Source organism: Carassius gibelio, chromosome B6, assembly GCF_023724105.1.
Source record: "Carassius gibelio isolate Cgi1373 ecotype wild population from Czech Republic chromosome B6, carGib1.2-hapl.c, whole genome shotgun sequence".
Lineage (NCBI taxonomy): Eukaryota > Metazoa > Chordata > Actinopteri > Cypriniformes > Cyprinidae > Carassius > Carassius gibelio.
In genome coordinates, this window is record NC_068401.1 from 20,180,690 (window position 1) to 20,200,886 (window position 20,197).

The 20,197-nt window shown below is 34.9% G+C and overlaps 1 protein-coding gene across 3 annotated transcripts; it reads left to right on the forward strand.

Annotated features, from left to right (window-relative positions):
• The first annotated feature begins 476 nt into the window (after positions 1 to 476).
• Positions 477 to 17,328, forward strand: LOC127959632 (myotubularin-related protein 14). 3 transcript variants are annotated; one of them, XM_052558916.1, is made up of 20 exons: positions 477 to 760; positions 855 to 1,206; positions 2,405 to 2,553; positions 3,980 to 4,088; positions 4,662 to 4,737; positions 8,257 to 8,317; positions 8,505 to 8,627; positions 9,389 to 9,462; positions 9,584 to 9,654; positions 9,766 to 9,840; positions 10,301 to 10,367; positions 10,469 to 10,554; positions 10,688 to 10,764; positions 11,446 to 11,482; positions 11,663 to 11,733; positions 12,890 to 12,948; positions 13,236 to 13,368; positions 14,440 to 14,634; positions 14,796 to 14,954; positions 15,705 to 17,328. In XM_052558916.1, exons 2-20 carry the CDS (start codon positions 1,120 to 1,122, stop codon positions 15,883 to 15,885), a joined length of 1,890 nt encoding a protein of 629 aa, XP_052414876.1. In that variant the 5' UTR covers positions 477 to 760; positions 855 to 1,119; the 3' UTR covers positions 15,886 to 17,328. The 3 variants fall into 3 exon arrangements, with proteins under 3 accessions (XP_052414876.1, XP_052414877.1, XP_052414875.1); XM_052558917.1 differs by having other exon boundaries at positions 924 to 1,206; XM_052558915.1 differs by having other exon boundaries at positions 477 to 1,206.
• Positions 17,329 to 20,197: the final 2,869 nt, after the last annotated feature.

Consider the following 20,197-nt stretch of genomic DNA (forward strand, 5'->3'; position numbering starts at 1 on the left):
ATTTGTGTATGTAACTTGAACCTATCTATGGAATGTGTGGCGGATGCTTTGTGCTGGATACTATATATATTTTATTAACCACCAGATGGTACTGTTTTCAACGCACTCGAAAGTTTGAATCTTTTTCGGAAACAGTCAGAGGAAAGCCTCAAAGCTTCACGAAGCTTCATTTGTCCATCACTGAATATATGCCTGTTTCTAATGAACCCAGATTTATTGCAATAAATTACTGAATGCAAAACTAATTTAAACCTTTGGGCAAATGCAAGACCAATACTTTTTTTTTTTTTTACTATAATGTAATATCTTATATTTATTTAATTTTGGACATCTATCAAAATACCTGTATATTTACACTTGATCAAAACTATTCATGACATTAGCCGTCGTGATGCCCCTCATGCAAGACCAATACGCTGTCAGCTGAAATGGCAAACTTGACGTCACCTTTCAGGAAGTATTGATCACATGATCACTTCAGTTTCCTGTTTACTACTGGCCCTGGCTAAAGTTCCTTGGCTATATCTAACACGGATAGATTTCATTGCAACATTACAAACTGCTCTATTGTATTCCTCTACTCATAGCCGACCGTTTTGGCGTTGTAAACAACACTGAATGTTTTGTCTCCAGATCGAAATCAGGTCGACTATAAAACTCAATGATAAAAGGTGTGTGAAAGACTCAAGGATAAAAAGTCGTGCGGATTTCCTGTGATTGATGACCGGGTGTTGAGATTTGTGGGATGCGGTGTTTTGACGTGAGTGTTGGGAAAGAAAAGACACACTTAAACTGGGCTTTCATTATAAATGAATTACAGAACTCTTTCTTTTTGCTGATTGGGGAAATAATAGCGGCGAGAAGTCCTGAAGGCTTCCTCGTGACATCTACTACCGTCGGTAAAGGGGTATTTTGATCACCAGGACTGTGGAGGGTAACCATCCCGCCAGGACCCTGAACTCGGGACGCGCCACCCGCTCCGGCCCCGGTGCCTTAAAGCGGGCGGTGAGGAAGAAGCTTGCCCTGAAGGGATGGCCTGGAGGATCCTCTCGACCCCAGGGAGCTGCGCTATTTAGTGAAGGGCGGGTTCGGATCGAGCAGAAGGCGGGTGACGGCTCGATGATGGCTAGCCGGAGCGAGGATATAACCGATCTGATCTATGTGTTCTCTAAGAGTCAGTACAGAGCGAAGGAGGTCACCCCGTCGGTAAGACTGAAAACATCAAACATCAGTCAGTCTCTTCCCATAATTCAAATCAGATTTTAAGTAATTTATGTGATGAAATGCCATGTCATATAAGTAAAAATTAATAACATTTAATGTAATTACTTCATATTGTTACTTTAGGTTTTCTTCAAAAGCATTTTTCTTAACAGCAACTGGAAGCAAGCTCATATGACCTTAAGGAACTTCCAAAGGGAAATTGATTTAATGAGTCATGAGTCTTTTCTTTCCAAAGTCACGGATTAAGCAGAGAGAGAGAGAAATGAATACATGTTATTTCCTTTTTTTTTATTATACTTTTACATTTTTTTTTATTAACCTTTTATGTTACCTTTTTGTGCCCCTCTTCAAAACTATACGTTGTCTGTATAGACCACAGTAATTGTGAATGGTCCACAGTTGTGATTTGCTGTATTAACTAAAAGACCCTGCACTGGGATTGCAGAATGTACTTGCAGAAAGTAATATAAGAGAATCTATATATAATATAAATGCAGTATGTATATATAATATAAATGCAAACAGCCATGTAGAAGTTATTGTGTAAATCAAATGTTTTAAAACAGGCTGATTTTCATGTTCGAACTTGCATTGTCTGCATGAGCTCCATGGCTCAGTGTTGTGGTTAACATTAGGTGTCATCTCAGACCTACATGTGTTTTGAGATGATGAAAACCCAGGGAAATAATGCAGGTTCTGTCAAAATGGCATTACCATTCTCATATTTCAAAGGCAGTTGTTGTTTAACTGGTTGCACAGTTAAACTGATTTGTACACTCAAACACTCATGCAGAGATAAGAATACGGCCAAAATCATTGTCAATGCATCGTAGTGGTGTTAACAGATGAATGATTGTAAATGGGTCTTGAAATAAGTGATGATATAAGAAAATGCAAATGTACAGTACATACAGAAGTGTTCAGTATCATTTAATTTACCAAAAAATGGCAAATTATTTTTGCTGCTGATCTGATGATGATTAAAGTTCCCTACATCCCAAAAAAATAATTACTTTAGTTAGGAGTAATTTCTCTTTCTTAACGTTGCTTTAATTAGAGGAATGAACTTGTTCTTGTTCTTCTGATAACCTTGTGATAATCTTTGCTTTGTGAAAGGGTCTTTAAAAAGCTTTTAAAATGTTATGTATGTATTATGTATGCATTTTGTATGTATATTTAGGTAGAGAGAATAGAGAAGCGCTATTTGGAGCTGTTTGACCGGGACTACAAGTACAGTATCATCCACAACACCAATGGTGACGTGTGTGGTCACTACCCACGGAAGATTGTGTTTCTGGAATATGAATCTTCAGACAACAATAAAGCAAGGTAAGAACATTGCTGTCTCTTTTAGTCTACCGAAGACACACAGTAGTAGGGAAAAAGTCAATGGGAAAAAGCATTTTCTATTTATGTTTTGCCTCATTTCTCTGAAAAGAGATTATTGGAAGATAACATGATTTTTATAGTAAAAGAAAAATATAATCAGTGTGGCTTAATTCCTATATTGCTGTACTAATGACATATGCCTTAACAAAAGTCGTATACTTGATTTTTTGATGTAGTAATTTACAATTCATGCTCTAGTATATGTGTAAGGGTTGCAAATAGTTAAAACACACCACATATCCAAGCAGGAGTAACTAATGGAAAATATGGCAGACTGATTAAATTATATCAGTGAGCTTAAGTTTTCATTTAAATGGTATGTGCGCCACCCTGTGCCATTACTTATGCATGCCAAGTTTCAATATGCTCACCCAAAATTTTAAATATAAAAATAAAAATGTTAATTACTATGGTTCGTTAAATAAAATAATGGTTTGATATATCAAAATCTTTATTTCTAATATATTTTATGTATGCATTTTTGACAATATTTATTAATATAAGATTTTTCATTTTTTTTTTTTTTTTTAATCACTGTTAACAGTTATGTAAGAAAACAATAATAATCAGATAAAGATGTTGACATGTACAGCCTGTCAACACTACTTATGTTTTTAAATTATTAAAAATTTTAGATTTTAATGATTTAAATAATGCAAATACGGTTTTGAAGAACCAAAACTGCTATTTAATTCTGACAGTTCTTTACACTATCACCCAGATACCGTTATGAAATTTTTGAAACAGCAAATGTGATGAATTTGGGGCTTTCTTGGGAAACTAAAGTTAGGTTAGCAATAAACCAGGAACTTGTATCTGAGATTATACAGTTCCATTATAGTAGGGTTCATCAAATGTAAAAAATAAAAACACAAACATGGAACTTGTAGTTTCTCAAACACAAGTAGCCTACATCACTCACTACATTGTAATTACCTTTTAATTAGTGACAGAAATGGTAATCTATTTTGTTTAATGTAACTGCATTTGCAGTTAAAGGGGTCATTGGAGGCAAAATTAACTTTTACATGTTGTTTAAAAAAAAACTGAAAAAAAAATTGGGTGAACTAACCCTTTAAGACACTAAAGAATCATATGACCTTGTGGAAAATGGGCATATGATGACCCCTTTAAGAACATTGTAAAAAGACTACATGGTTTTGTAACTACAGGCTAATATCTGTGAATGAAATCTGAAGACATACCTTTTTGTTATGTTGACATTGTACCTGTGTTTCTTATGACTGCTTCTGTTAAATGGCCATGTGGGCAAAGTACTTGGCTTATTGTATATTGATATATTGCTCTGTCACCAGTGTATTGTGTATATAAAAAAGAAAATTATTCTCTCTTCATCTTTGTTCAGCTTTGAGAGTACAGTACAGATCAGTAGGTTGCAGGATCTGGTAAACCGCAGTAAGATGGCTCGTTGTAGAGGGAGATTTGTCTGTCCAGTCATCCTCTACAATGGAAAGGTAACTATCTTACCATAATCAAATAGGGAAATTCTCAGTGCAGAATTGGCCTAGTATGGCATAGTATATGATTTATGTTGCTGTTTTATTTATTTACATTTTTACTTTTTGAGTATAAGTTTAAGACATTTACATTTATGCATTTAGCAGAAGCTTTTATCCAAAGCGACTTAAAATGCATTCAGGCTATTGAACCCACAACCATTTGCGTTTATAACGCAATGCTCTACCACTGAGCCACTGGAACATTTATTTATTTATTGTAATAGACTGCTATGTTATAGTTGTAGGACATGGCCGTGTTAGACATTTGGATATACTGACAATAGACAAATCATAGTGTCAATAACAGATTTTATTTTTTCTTGTGAAATCTGGCTGTCGGGATCTTTAGTACTGAAGTGTTTAGTTCTGGACTATCAGCCTTTAACTTTGAAGGTTGGTATAATTTACTAGGAGCTACTAAGAAGATTCCAGACTCATCTGTAGTTAACTTTACCAGGGGCCTGTGTTTCTGGTTTTGTTCTAGTGACCTTGATATTTTTTTTTCTCTCTCTCTATCTTTTATTGTAGCATGTGTGTCGATCATCCACACTAGCAGGTTGGGGCGAACTTTATGGACGTACTGGATACAACTACATTTTTTCAGGTACACACTCACAGTTGGCTACTACAAGCTATATCATTATCAAAATTATGTGTCAAAAGTTGACAAGTATTAATTAAAAGTTTTGTGCAACTGGCAAAGACATTTCCCCAACAGTGGAAAAAAATAGAGCAGACAGAATGTGTTCTGTTTTAGTGACTCCTTATAAGTTTGAATTTCCAGAAGGGCAAAAAGCAAAGAAACACATGATAACTTTATAAAGCAGTGGTTTTCAACCTGTGGTCCACCTGTGGTATTGCAGGTAGGCTGCCAATAACTATTAAAATAAATAACAGTGTTGTTAATATATGTAAAAATGTCTAAGTCATAACATAACATCATTTCATATATATAATTAAATAACAAAAAATAAATATTAAACTGTAACAAAGGAATAAACCACCAGTTTAGATTTTTGATGCATATGCTACAGAACAACAAATTCAAACATGCATAAATGGCTGTCAACATGTTCCCTCCTGACGCTTGCTCCACTGTCTGTCTATCCGCTGCCAAGCTCTGCCTGGATCTGGTTTTCCTGTTTTGCAGAGTGGTGCCACCCCAAAATATTTTCTGTTCATTGCCAGTTCATTCTAGGGCTGTGTGATTAATCGGAATCTTCATAAAATTTCTAAATCGCTTTATAGCACGATTTTCCACGCAGTATGTTATCCGATCCAATCAGAATGCAACGCGCCTAGCGCGAGAACAGAACAGAATGGGCATATGCCTAACTCCAGATTCACACACTGTCTGTGATGTGCCTTTTTTCCGAGCCCATATTAATGGATTAGAGCGTTCACACTGCACGCGGTAAAAGGCTAGAAATAAAAACGTGCGGAAATAATTAATATCTAGCACATGAGCATAGAGAGAATTGTGAATGCACAGGACGCAGTTTAAGTGAAAGGAGAGGTGTTTTAAGTACGCACACTCTGGGCGAGATCAGCGTGTATCTGAGCAAGCACGTCTGGTTTTGTGACAGAGCAAAATAAATCTGCATGCGAACAGAGAGATTTGCGCTCATGCATTATTTGAATGTGCTTTTGCTTTACATTAATGTGCTCTCACTGCTGCTTCTGCACCGCGTACACATATACGCACTGCAAACGGAGTAACCTACGTGTGAACTTGTATAATGTATAACAAATCTATTTCAACCCCTGAGGCATCGCTACAATTAATGAGCTCTATGAACAATACATGGCAAAAAAGAAAAAAAAGTCCCTGGACACTGGATTTATTTATATATATATATTTATATATATAACCCCATATTATTTTTTTTTTCTTTTTTTTTTTTTTGCCATAAGTCTATACATTTTGTTACACCTTTACTATAGTGATTATTTTGACTTATGTCTGTTCTAGAGACGTCACAACTTTTTGATAAAACTCTAATTGGTTTTCTTTTGGAAATATGTTTCAAAATCGTCCTGAATCCATTTATGACTATAAAGCATATCCGTGTGTGTCAAAATCGTGATTAAAATTTAAATCTCAAAATGTATAAAATAAATCACTATAGGTTTTTTTTTTGTCCATATCGCACAGCCCTAGTTCATTCAATAAATACAGTTAACATTCTAACGTCTGAGTGCTAAGTTATTAACCCAACAATACCGGGGTCAGTTAATTTTTTTTAGCAGTGGGCCGCGCAAACATATGTGTTTGGTTGTGTGGGCTGTGAGTTGAAAAAGGTTGGGAACCACTGGTATAAAGTATTCAATACTGTTCATACTCTTCATGTCACCAATGAGATTTGTACATGACACTTAACTCAAGTGACTTTGTATTGTGAATATGGAAGCTGTCTTGAACATTGCTAAGGTTGATCAAATAAAAACTGCTTATGATTCTTAGGAGATTAGATATGGTTTTATTTACAGAATGTTGGTGTGTTTGTTTGTTTTGCTTATTGGAAATGTTCCCTAACATGCACCCATATGCCAAAATATAAATGTGGACAATTGCCTATAATGGAGTATAACATTTCCCCCTAAACTCCTGTCATAGAACCCATTTGATTACTCATAGACCTCCTGTCAACATTTACACCCATTTGTAAATAAGTTAACAAATATGTTCGTAATTCATATGTCAGTGGGCTATTTGTGATGGTCCTGGTGTCATTAAAACTCATTTGGGCAGTCAGTTAAAGCCATTGATCCACCACAGCCTTGGGTCCAAAAGACATCCATGGTCATTTACAATAAATCTGTTTTCTCAGATAAATACACCCAATACTAGTATTCTCACAAGACCATCCTCCTCCTTTATTATCTCGATTGCCCGGATGATTGGCTGTAGAAATCACATTTCAGGATTATGAGATGATAATATCAAACATTGTCACAGACCCCAAATATCTGTCCCTCACAGCAAAACCCAAATAAAAATCATGCAGTATTAACACAATTTCAGTCACTTAAACTGAACTGTAAAAATATTACAAAGATAAAGACTCTAGTGTATACACATTAGAAAAAGGGTATCCAGTTTTGCTTGTGAAGGGCCAGAATCTTGCAAAGTTTAGCTCCAACTTCCCATAACACACCTGTCTGATAGTTTTTATTAAGCCTAAAGACTTTAAATAGATGGTTCAAGTGTATTAAATTAGGGTTTGAGATAAACTCTGCTGGATGGTGGCCATCCAGGAGCCCGATTGGACACCCCTGCATTACGAAATAGATTGTATTGCCAATTGACCTATCGGTAAGCCCCCTTAGTTACCATTGCTCCCTCAGACAAACAAACGGAGTTGCTCACTGTCTCACAATGACAGCTGTCAATGTAAAAACCTTGTCCCACAATGTTTTTGCATAACTTTGGACACAGAAGGGCCACCATTCAAGTGGGAATTAAATATTCCATGGAGGGATATATAAAAGATTTAAAAATAAATATGTTGGTTAACTCGAAGCAAGGGTTTAAAGATCACAATGCATGTGGGAGAAGTCTCATATTACGTTAGTCATGATTGCGGATGACTACATGCAGGATCAACACATTAAGCTTTTGTCTTCATAGGGATTGAATGCTTGGGGACATTTTGCTCTGTTTTGTTTGGGTTTAGGAAATGTAATAAAATAAATTATATTGCCCATCCTATTAGGATACCTGGAATCAGTGTTGCAAGTACCACAGGAACATTGTTTTTCCATTTTCGTAGCATAGACACCTTCAAACCGATGAAATGCTTGGATCTTCCAATATTTCTCTACAACGCTGAAACCTAAAGGTGTCAGAGTTCCGCTCCTCATGCAACTGATACTCGACTGCCGTTGGCTCATCTACCTTCGAAGGGATGGGCTTACCAATAAATCACTTGGTACAACTACAGCCATTGATTAATACCTTGAAGAGATTATTGTAACATTTCTAACATAATCTGATCTTCCAAAGCTGCAGTCATACACTCAAGAGAGTCATTCAAGAGAGCTTAAATTGTGGGGCAATGTAGACGTAGCTGTGGACATTACTTTTTTGGATTGTTTTAGATTTAATCTCAAACTATTGCAGGGGGTTCAGATGACACCTTTGGTGATGCTGAAGAGGTTCTGGAGGATGACTGTGCAGTTCGGTAAGATAAGTTGTCGAGGAATACAGTCTTACAAGGAGCCAAATGTTTCAATTAAATAGACAGTTATAGACATAGATCAGTAGTTTAACAATGGTTCTGACTTGTTCCTGTGAATTGTGTGTGTGTTTTGTAAGAAAATACTTGTCTTCTAATCATCTTATTCTGGTCTTTCTTTGTCACTCTACAGGAATAATGATTCACAGTTGTTTGATAAGGTTAGGGGCTCTGATATAAAGCTGTTGAAGTATTTGTCTGTACGCTACATCTGTGACCTCATGGTAGAGAATAAGAAGGTGAAGTTTGGCCTCAAGTGAGTGAACTTTGTTACATTCATGTTAGAATGTTTATATATATATATATATATATATATATATATATATATATATATATATATATATATATATATAGTATTTATCTCATAAATAATGTAGGTCTTTCACACCCAAATCCAAAGCCATTATCAGGATCCAGTTTCAAGACTGTTTTTTTTTTTTTTTTTACATTTTAAATTTATACTACGTTTTGTGCCAAAATTATGAAAAATAAACATATAAATTAAGCACCCCCCCATACCGCATAAGGATAAGTATTAGAGAAGAGACATTATAGATAATACACAAAACAAAAAGCTTGTAAATTGAAAAATGTTCTACAGGAATGCACATTCATGCCTCTGTCATTTATTTTCTTGTAAATGTATGCAAAACTTCTTATAAAATATAATTTCTACCATAGATTTCATGTGCACCTTTGTCCTTTTGGCTCCATTTTTTGATGTACATACATGTGCGCTCACTCCTTGAAGTCTTTAAATTTAACAACAATGGCTGGTTCACAGATTTTGGTCAACTTGTTAGTTTATCATACTGCAGTTTATTATGTGCCCTTTGCCATTTATGAAATCCGTCTTCATAATCAGCCAACTACATTGCAGGAGTTAATTTTGGACCATGGCCACAGTATTCATTATGACTTGGCTGTGTTAGATTTTATTCATATGTCTGAGAAAATGATTTCACTTCCTTACTCAATGATCTCTTACTCTCGTAATAATTTTGTGTTTGTCTCCAGTGTGACTTCCTCAGAAAAGGTGGACAAGGCCCAACGCTATGCTGACTTCACCCTACTCTCTGTGCCTTATCCAGGTCTAGATCTTTATGCTGATATCATTTTAAAAAACAATTTCTCTTCTGTTCTACTTATTCAGGGGCAATAAATCATTATAATGTAGCTGTAATATTAGTTGTTTCATGCACTTTTTTTCAGGATGTGAATTCTTCAGGGAATATAAAGACAGAGATTACACAGCAGAAGGGCTTGTCTTCAACTGGAATCAGGTCTATACATAAAACACTGAAAAAAAATTGTTTTATTAGAAGTTCTACAGAAACTGTTTCTGTAAGTACAGTTGTTTTTTCGCTGACCATCACTTTTGGTTGTGTGTTTAGGACTTTGTGGATGCTCCTCTGACAATCCCTGCTTGCTTTACAAAAAACCTTAACATCAACTGGAGTGAATATCAGGTACTCAGTCTCCCATACATTTTCTTTTAGATAGACAGGAATTGATTGGGTTTAAGGAAATGGGACAAGCTGGGTCTGAACTCTGATTGCCTTCGCATTTAAAAAATGTTGAAGCAGAATACTCTACATTCAAAATGTCTCCATCTTTTTTAGATAAGTTGATATTAAATTTGTAACATTTTTCTCAAACATTTAAGTAATTAATTTCAAGGCACAAACCTTACTGATGTATTCTTGGAATGAGAGTAGTATATTGACCAATAGCTTTTCAGCGTGTTTAATTGAAAAAATAAAATGAAAACTAATCATCACTGTTCATTTGTAGAGACTGTAGCTTGATGGTTCAGACAAAGGGTAATAAAGAATGCTGGATGCACTGATCCACAGACTTAAATTATGTGTAGCCTATTTACATTTATGATTTAGAATTTGGTAATTGTTGTCTTCATCTTTTTTTTAGTCATGGGACCTGGTGCAACAGACTCAGAACTATCTGAAACTGCTTCTACACATCATCAACTCTGATGGTAAATTACTGCACTTTCACACACGTCTGCACCAAACTGAAGAAATTGTTTCACAAGTCTGTTTAGTTTTGGATAACTTTTTGGAGTGTTGTGGTCTGCAGATGAGAACGGTTTACTGGTGCACTGTATATCAGGCTGGGACAGGACACCTCTCTTTGTATCTTTGCTCAGACTTTCTTTGTGGGCGGCAAGTATTAATTCCTCTGTCTCTCATTACATATGTCCTCATTTTATATCTTTATTTACTCCACATTGCTAAATATTCAAATCTTTCCTTTCTGTACCTTTCTTTGTGTTTAATTAATTTCTAATTTTTAAAGGACGGTGCTATTCATGCCAGTCTGGAACCGTCTGAGATCCTTTACCTGACTATCGCATATGACTGGTTTCTTTTTGGGTTAGTCTCATTCCTGTTTCATTTATACATTAATGTCTAGGAATGTGCCAATATTAAAAATTTGGCACATAGCAATAAGATGATAAACATTTTTATGATATTGCAGATATTAAAAATTATTTTCTCTAAAAAAAATAAACATAAAAATCACACATGGTAAAACTTCAGTTACAATACTAAGTTACTGAACTTAGCTCATTTTATTCATGTACACATTGGATCTACCATTATGAATGCACACAATAAACTGCAATGAGTTCTGATGTACCTAAAGCATTCATGAACATTCTCATTCATCTCTTGGCACGTACTTGACTGGCACATGAAGCCCAAAAAGTATGTGACCTGCAGTGTACCATGGGTCTTTGTAAACAACATTTTACAATAATTTTTTGATTATTTGATTAATTAATTACATTGATTAATTTCTAAGATTTTTTAAGCAGATTTTAAGTTATAAGCGATAAGCACAACACATATCTGTTGTTAACATTACTTGAGTCTTTTAAATTTTGTTCTACAACATAAATATACATGTATTTGCTAAAGGTAGTCTGAAGGGTGAAAAAAGAAAGTATGTCTGCAGAAAGTGATGTTTGATCTGCCATCATTAGATATGCAACAACAACAACAAAAAAGAATATTCTAATTCTCAATTTTTAAGTTTGTCCTTTTCTATAGTCACATGCTGCCTGATCGGCTCTCTAAGGGGGAGGAGGTGAGACTTCACATATTTAATACCTATGCAAAGCATATGTTAGCTTTGAATGAAGTACAGTACTGTGATATAGATTGTTTAATTATTGTTTAGTGTGCACCTCCCAGACAGATTGTTCATGTGTCAGTGCATGTGTCTGTCATATAAAATCTATTTGATTTTTGATATTTTCTCTTCTAGATTTTCTTTTTCTGCTTCAATTTTCTGAAGCATATTGTTTGTGACACATTTTCAGTCATAAAAAAACAAAGGTAAGTTATCTGACTTCAGATTTTAAAGACAAGAATAATCTCTGTGTCTCATGAGTATGTGAAGAATAATTTGATAGCTTTTAAGCCTCTTTCTGTTCTGTTCTTTTTTCTGCTTTATTCTGTGTGGTGTTCTTTTTTCTGTTTTATTCTGTGTGGTTAAATTGCTGGTAGACATTGGCCTGTCCTGTTATGGTGCAGCCATATGTGGTTGTGATTTTTTTTTTTTTTTATATATGGAGCAATAACCAATGATTTATATAAAATACTTTTGCCAACTTTTTCTTGTTGTTTTTCTTCTTTTACATTCTTTTAAGTCTGTAGATCAGTAATTGAAAATGTAGCAATAAAGCATTTTGTCCTGTAACTTTTTGTCACAGACTCAAGAGCTTTATATTTTTGGAATTACTGGCTTTTGTTAAATATACGTCTCAATTATAAGCCTTCTCACCCCAAACAACTTTGCTCTGACAGAAATGTTTCCTGAGGCAATCAGTTCATTTTTACAAACTAGTCCTTGGATTTTTGCCAAAGTTGAAAAGAAAGAAAAAAATGCACAAGAAGATTATTTAGGGTCCATAGGTCAATAATTATCAAATACATTTTGAACTTTGAATTCGTTGTGACTTCTACTGGAAGTTATAAGCATGGCCTAATAACCCCAATCACCTAAAACATGTCAACCAAATGTCCAGTTTTTACAAAATGTCAAAAGTGTGATATTTGCACCAGCTTGATGTTGACGAAGGGCTTCTTGTTCCTCTCTATCTGTCTGTACCTCCAAATCAAATGGCTGTGATTTTTTTTTTTTTTTTTTTCATTTTAGATTAGATAAATTAAAATAAAATTCCTCACAGATCAGTTAGATAATTATGTGAAATTTTGTATGCATTATCTAGAGTCAAACACAACATAGTTTTGATTCATCAATTTGTTTAACATAATTTTATTTTTTAAATTTCATTATATTCCACAAATAAGGCAGGCTGTAAGTTCAACATCTTCATAGGTTCTGTCATGGTTTCACAGAGGAAAATCTGATTTGCTAAATTCTGTGATGTATTCTGTTTTGCAAAATTTCTGACCCAGATATTTGCAGTCTGTGACTGTATTGATCTCTGTCTGTTTTATATTTTTCTTTTGTGTTTTACTCTAACAGAAGAAAAAATTCTCAATTCAAAGATGCTGACTTCACAGTCGATGACCTCTGCCAGTTAAGTAAGTTTTTTTCAGAATTGACTTTCATCGAAATTAGCGATTCGAGTCAGTGATTATTCTGAGTACAGTAGTCAAGCAGCAGATTCACACATCTTTATGCTAATGATTATAAGATCTTACAAGTTATATAAAACCAATTGGATGTGATCCATCTGTTTGTTGTTGCCCTGCGGGAAGTTAGAGCTTTAAAATAGACTGCAGATTTTACTTTCCTTACTGTTTTATGGTTTCTTTCTGCAATTTTTTCTCTCTCTCTCTCTCTCTCTCTCTCTCTCTCTTTCTCTCAGAGCCCAGAGATCGGGGTAGTGTGACAAGTTTGAGCAGTGATTTCTCTCTCATCACAGAAGATACATCTGCTCCCTCCAGTCTACTTGCAGAAGCTACAGACCCTATTACCACTGGACCACAGGCTTCTAATGGGTAAGGCTTACAAAATAAAAATTAAACAAGCACCTTTAATTGCACCTTATTAAAATGAATGCACTTGCCTGCCTGTTACTGGCAACATCAGTCAGGTAGCCAGACGGAGATTGCGGTTACATGTGGATCTCAATCACACTGGCCAATCATAACGCCTATTTCACACATACTCCATCCGCAGTACGTATGCAGTCTGTGTGCATTATGTATGTGGTGCAGAAGCAGCAGGGACTCATGGACTTTCAAACAGGACGCGTTTGCAGTACGCTACTGATCCGCGGCTGTTAGTCCACAAACACAACATTTGTTCATTATTTTGGTTTCAAATCATGTAAAAAATAAATAAATAAATAATTAAATAACTTTTTCAGCACTGTGATACTCTTTTTATCACAGTACAGTAACAATCTTTCATAGACATTAGTTTAAATATATATAAACAACGTATTATTCGTGCATTTGACTTCTAGGTTTGTATAAGTTACTCAAGCAAACTGCAACATATTTAAACATAACATTTAGCCTCTCTCTCAACTCTCATGCCTTTTGCATTTAAATCTTTATTACAAGCAATCCCACGGCTCTTAATGAACTTTTTTAGCTTCATATATTATGCCATGTTGCCTTGTTTATCTAAAGGTGCTCTTTTTCTTGTTTGAAACAAAGTAGGCTTTAATTGTATAAATCTTTTGCGAAATTACTGCATTTCCATGTAAATCTATTTTAATTTTTACTGCAAACAATGCGCTGTCACTTTAATTCAGCACATGCAGCACAGCAAAAATAGACTCGGTACATAAGCGATCGATACACTGCTGCAGACGCACCACTTACGGAACGCACTGACGAAACACAACCATGTGCAGTGTGAATGCTGGAATCCGTTAACATGGGTGCATAAAAAAAATACGCAACGCACACACAATGCAGAGTATGTGTGAAACAGGTGTAAGATATATGCACACTGCTATAGAAAGTGGCCATGTCATTATTTTCAGTTTCTTGTTCACACTTTTTTGACTTCATAGCTGCTGTTTTAAATGATGTTAACATATTTAGTGTTTATCACAGGAGGAAAGGCATGCCATTTTCTTCACATTCTGGGCATTGGAACCGACCGATCACTTCAGAGGAGCGAACACCTAATGTAATGACTGAGGCCAGTCCTCTGGGGTCATTTAAGTCCTCCAGCTCTTCCTCATCCAACCACTCAGATCAAAATGTTGCACGGACAGGAAGCACCCCTTTAGCTGTACCAGGAAGGAGGTGAGTACTTTCAGAGTGTGCATAATAATGTATACTTGGGTTGACATTTGTTTACTAATACACACTTCACTAATAATTTTCAAATTTTCAATTTTCTCTATTCATATTTTTTCTTGCTCTATTCATCTTTTTAATTTTTTGGGTCTCGTTCTGAATCTCAGGCCAGTGTTGGAATATGCTCGGTCAGGCTCCTCGCTGTCCACAGATTATGGCAGTTGGCAGATTGTGTCAGGGTGTGGGAGCATCCATGATCTTCCCCCAGTGCCCTCAGAGTCTCCTCTTCCATTCAGCTTCCAGGATGAGGCTCCCAGCGGACGAATGTGAGTCTCATACACACTCCAACCCCACCTGTACTCATTCACTGTATTCTTCTTGTATTCTTGTAATTTGACTATAAAACTGAAATTGAATGAGTAATAGTTTACATGATGAGTCAAGGTTATCACAATAAGAATAGGCTGCATTCCCAGGAATACACAGCAGCCTCATCACTGCAACATGTGAAGAATTTTGTTAAATCCAAAAACTTAAGAGACCAAACATTCTTGTTCTTTTGGCACATCAGCACCATGCTATTATTAGGATTCACACATCAGTCATTTTGTACAAAACTGAATTCATTCTGGAGAAAGTACCAGACTTTCCAAAAATGGCCTCACCAATTAATTAGAGTTTTATTTTCTACTTTAACTTTTTTTTTAATAATATTATGAACTGATTTTTGAAATATTACTTTTTTAAACTTAATATGATATTGTTAGGTCTAAAGATATGTGAAGATTTCTTTTAAAATGTAAATATATATTGTGTTTGAGGAAGGCACAAAAAATTGGTGATTTAAGTGAAGGAAGAAAATGGATACACTGCAATTTTTTTTAGCAATGTTGCCAGGCAACTTTGGGAAATGTTGCCATCAACAGACAACCAGGTGAGACGCACGACCAGTCTAAAGTATACAGATTGAAATTTGTTACCCATTCTCAATGGAAAAGTGCCCAATCAACATTGTTAAAAAAGTTGCCCCGTGTATCATCAGTCTAAGATGATAAATGTATCTCTTTTCTTTCTAGGTGCTCATTTATACCTGAAAGGCAAGTCAGGTTGGAGGCAGTGAGGGAGCTGTTCCTTGCTGCTTACAGCTCTACAGTAGGACTCAAGTCATCAGCTCCAAGCCCTTCTGGTGCCATCTCAGGCCTGCTAGAGCAGTTTGCCCGTGGGGTCGGCCTTCGTGGCAATAATGCCATTATCTGAGCCTTCCTTTGTTGTGCACATAAATTTCACTCATCTTACACACCCTCAGGACTTTTCATGTCATCTTTTTTTTTTTCTCCTCCGCATCTTGATTGTGGCACCATATCTACCACATCAGAAGTACCTAATTTATTGGTGAAACTGTACAGTGTATTCTTTCATCCCCTCTTCCATCTGTTACCCTCCAGCAGCTCCTCTATTCTCACCCTTATTCTCTGCTCTCACTTATTCCAGTGCAATCCTCTAACTGCAGAAAGGAAAAGTGCCAAATCTAAATACAGGGCTACATTAAACTGACTGTTTTTTTCTTTTACATTTGTTCTCTACAGACCAAATAATACAGTACGTCCGTTGTTTTCTAATTTAGATTTTAATTTGAGCTATTTATCGTCTTACTTTTTAGTGTGTTGCACATTTGTACTGTAATAGGGTAAAATAGAGAGGAAAAGGCAGAAAAGGGAAAGTTATCTCATCTCAAAAATGAAAAATGCTTAAAATTACACTTCTTGGGACAAAAAGGTCATTGTAATTGAGAAAGAATGATTTATTTGCCCATTTTAATGGCTTGTTTTGTTTTAGTTGCTGACTGTCTTGTACACTTAAAAGACATTTCTCTTGAAATTCTTGAATGCTTTTTAGACCTTCAGGATTTAAACCAAGCCTAAAGACAGTCAGTTGTTTAGTGGTAGTTTTAGAAATGGCAACAGTTTGGGCAGTGGTAATGGAAGACAATGTCAATGTTCTTTTAATGAACACCTTTTTTTGGATCATTTAATGAGTGTGTTATGAATTTAATTCATTTTTGTTGTCTCTTAATTATTTTTTTAACTATATTATTCAAGTACGCAAAATTTAAAGATTAATTTAATCAGAGCAAATCTAAACAGAGCAGCAGTTCATCTCCTGCACTCACTTTTTCGTTCTTGTTATTAGACAAAACTTTTTTTCTTGTGAATGATTTGGGTATAATGCATCAAAATAACTGATTTGCCTTGGCAGTAGATATAGATAAATGGCTATAAGAATGCACTTGAATTCAAGGATTGAAAACACAGAATTTGTAGTATTTTGGACATGGTGGCCTCTTTACCTCAGGGCCTTTTATTGTGCCTTTTGTTCTTATGGAGATACAATTCTTTTTTCATGAACAGCTGTATTATCTTGCTTTTAGATTTAAAACCATGCCTTTATATCTATCTGTTTCTCTATTTGTTTGTTTATGACAGAAACAACATCCTTGTGTACTGTAGCAGCATCTGGTGTTGGGCAAAATTCAGACTTAAATTGTTGAAGATTATACAAACTCCTTGTCAAATGATTTTTCTAACGAATTACAGTCAAGAACAACAGATCTGTTTCAAGTACATTTAATAGTTTTTAACATCCCTGTGATTATTTTACAAAAGTGGTTGAAAGATATAATTAAACATTCTTACAATACAATTGCTTATAACTTGTTTATACATTAGTTGGCACTGTTACCAAGTTGGTAATTGCATGGTATGGTTACATGCAAAGTTTCATATTCCAAAGAATTGCTTTACAAGCAAAACATGTTGCCATAAATGTGTTCTGTGAGAAGTTAAAAAAAAAAAACAAAAAAAAAAAAACAAACTTATTTACAGTTAGAGAAATGTCTAAAGTGGATTATCAAAATAGTGTAACTAAATAAAATCCAAATACAACTGGTAACCACATATCTGATTTTTGGTATTTAACAGAAAACGCATTCAAAAACCCCAATGACAAAAGTCAAAAAAAGAAAAGTCTATTTCTGGGTGTCAGGGGCTAATTCCTGCAGCACTCGATAGTGATGAGTAGTGGTATCATATCCCTTTTGATGATTATTTTCGGTGTCTTTATGAGGTCATACACATATTTCTCCTTCACATGCTCCTGTAACATCTAGTCATTGAAGACTCCAAATTTAAAGTCTCAGAATTGCCCTTTCTAAACATTAATTTATCCATTATGATGGAAATAGCAATGAAAATAAAAGGTTTTGTTCAGAAATGACAAAACATTTGAAATCAAAAACTATTTAATTTTTAGTTCTTAATGTTCTTATTTACATTGTCCCTTCAGTGTTCATTTCTCGCTATGCTCCAAGCAGGGGTGAAAACTGTTAAAGTTCACAGACCCTTACAAAATGCATTTATTTGAACACACTGTTGCATCAGTTTTACACCTTACAATAGTTGCGGGTGTGATGAAAATGTACTTGTGTAAACAATACTTGTTTTATTATAAATTAATGTAATCTGTCGTATCCAAAAGGCTTAATGTCTGATAAACATTTATAAATTATAAATGTCTCGTGATTTTAATATGAAAATAACATGATCTAATTATATTGAACGTGTCTTCTTATGTGACCTATAATCATAACAGATGCATTATAACAGTTGCATCACATCTATTTTATAACCATGAATGATTCACACCAGGAACTACTTAAAATCAATACAATCACTAGTCTCAATATATTTTCGCTGTTTATTTTAGCCCATTTGAATGCAGTAGACTGATGTGCAATTACTGGTGGGTAAATTGTTGTCACTACTTCTCGTTGGTTATTAAATCCTTATGATCAAAGACATCACTGCACATTACCTCAATTTAAACTCACTGTTAATGAGTGTTAACTTGAGGGAACCTGACCAGTTTTCATGACCTTAAAGTGTCCATCTTTATTCTATCGCCTTAAGTAATTTCAGCACATAGGCAGCGTCTGGCTTAGTCCCCTTTGAGTCAATGCTCTTTTAACATTTCCCGATGTATGGAGACCACTTCTCATTTAACTCAAAAACTATTTCATTCTATTTATCTATTTAATTGCAAACTATAATGATTCCTTTGGTTTTCTCTACTATGGTTAGGATTAGTTGTAGGAATGAGTATTAGAGATCCCCAGTATAACAAACAACCAGAAGCAGGGGAGCTATAATCTGCTGGAGAATAAAATTTCAAAACACCATTACTCACCATGCAGGGTTTGAGCAGTCTCATAGACACAGGTTTTCCGAGGCCTGTGATTTTATTGCATAGTCGCAATAGCTATACCATTTGATGAAACCAAGACCATAGTGAACATCATCAAGTGTGCTCATTAAATCCAATAATGCAACTCAGTAATGAAAATTTTGGCTAATTAAGAGTTCCCATTATTTCCTGGGGAATGACATAAGAGGGAACCCAAGATAGAATTAAACATCTGAACATTGATTAAGAGAGGGAAAAAATTAAAGTAGTCCACAGATTCCATGTTCATTTTCAGCAGTGTCACAAAAAATTACAATCCCATGAAAATTATTGACTGAATAAACTGCACATATATGGGAGGAAAGCATACAGCACTTACATATTTGTGTGTGTGTGTGTGTATATATATATATATATATATACAGTGGGACTCGAGAGTTTGGGCACCCCTTGCAGAATCTGTGAAAATGCGAGTAATTTTCAAAAAACAAGAGAGATCATACTAAATGCATGTTATATTTTATTTAGTACTGTCCTGAGTAAGATATTGTACATAAAAGATATTAACATTTAGTCCACCAGACAAAAACAAAATGGCTGAAATTATTAAAATAACCCCACTCAAAAGTTTGGGAACCCATCAGTGCATCAGTGAATGTTTGAATCTTTTTAAATAGTTGTGTTTGAGTCCCTCAAATGTCCTCGGTGTGATAAGATGCATCTCAAAATCGTAAAGTCACTGCTGGAAAGGGTTCAAATATGCAAAGATGCTGGAAAACTGAATAATCTACAGGACCTTAAAGATTTTTCTGAAGAACAGTTCTCAGTTTAACTGTTCAGAACAAACAAGGGTCTCATGCACAATCATCACAATACAGAAAGACAGTCAAGGTTAATCAGGTGACCACACAGAGTATTAAGAACCAAGGGTTCCCAAACTTTTGAGTGGAGTTATTTTAGTAATTTCAGCAATGTTTTTGTCTTGTGTACTAAATGTTAATATCTTTTATGTACAATATCTTACTCAGGACAGTACTAAATAAAATATAACATGCATTTAAGAAAATCACTCATATTTCCATAGATTCTGCAAGGGTTGCCCAAACTTTCGAGCCCCACTGTGTGTGTGTGTGTGTGTGTATATATATATATATATATAAATAAAATAAATGGAATTCTGTTTATGTACAGGTGCTTCTCAATAAATTAGAATGTTGAGGAAAAGTTAATTTCAGTAATTCAACTCAAATTGTGAAACTCTTGTATTAAATAAATTCAATGCACACAGACTGAAGTAGTTTAAGTCTTTGGTTCTTTTAATTGTGATGAT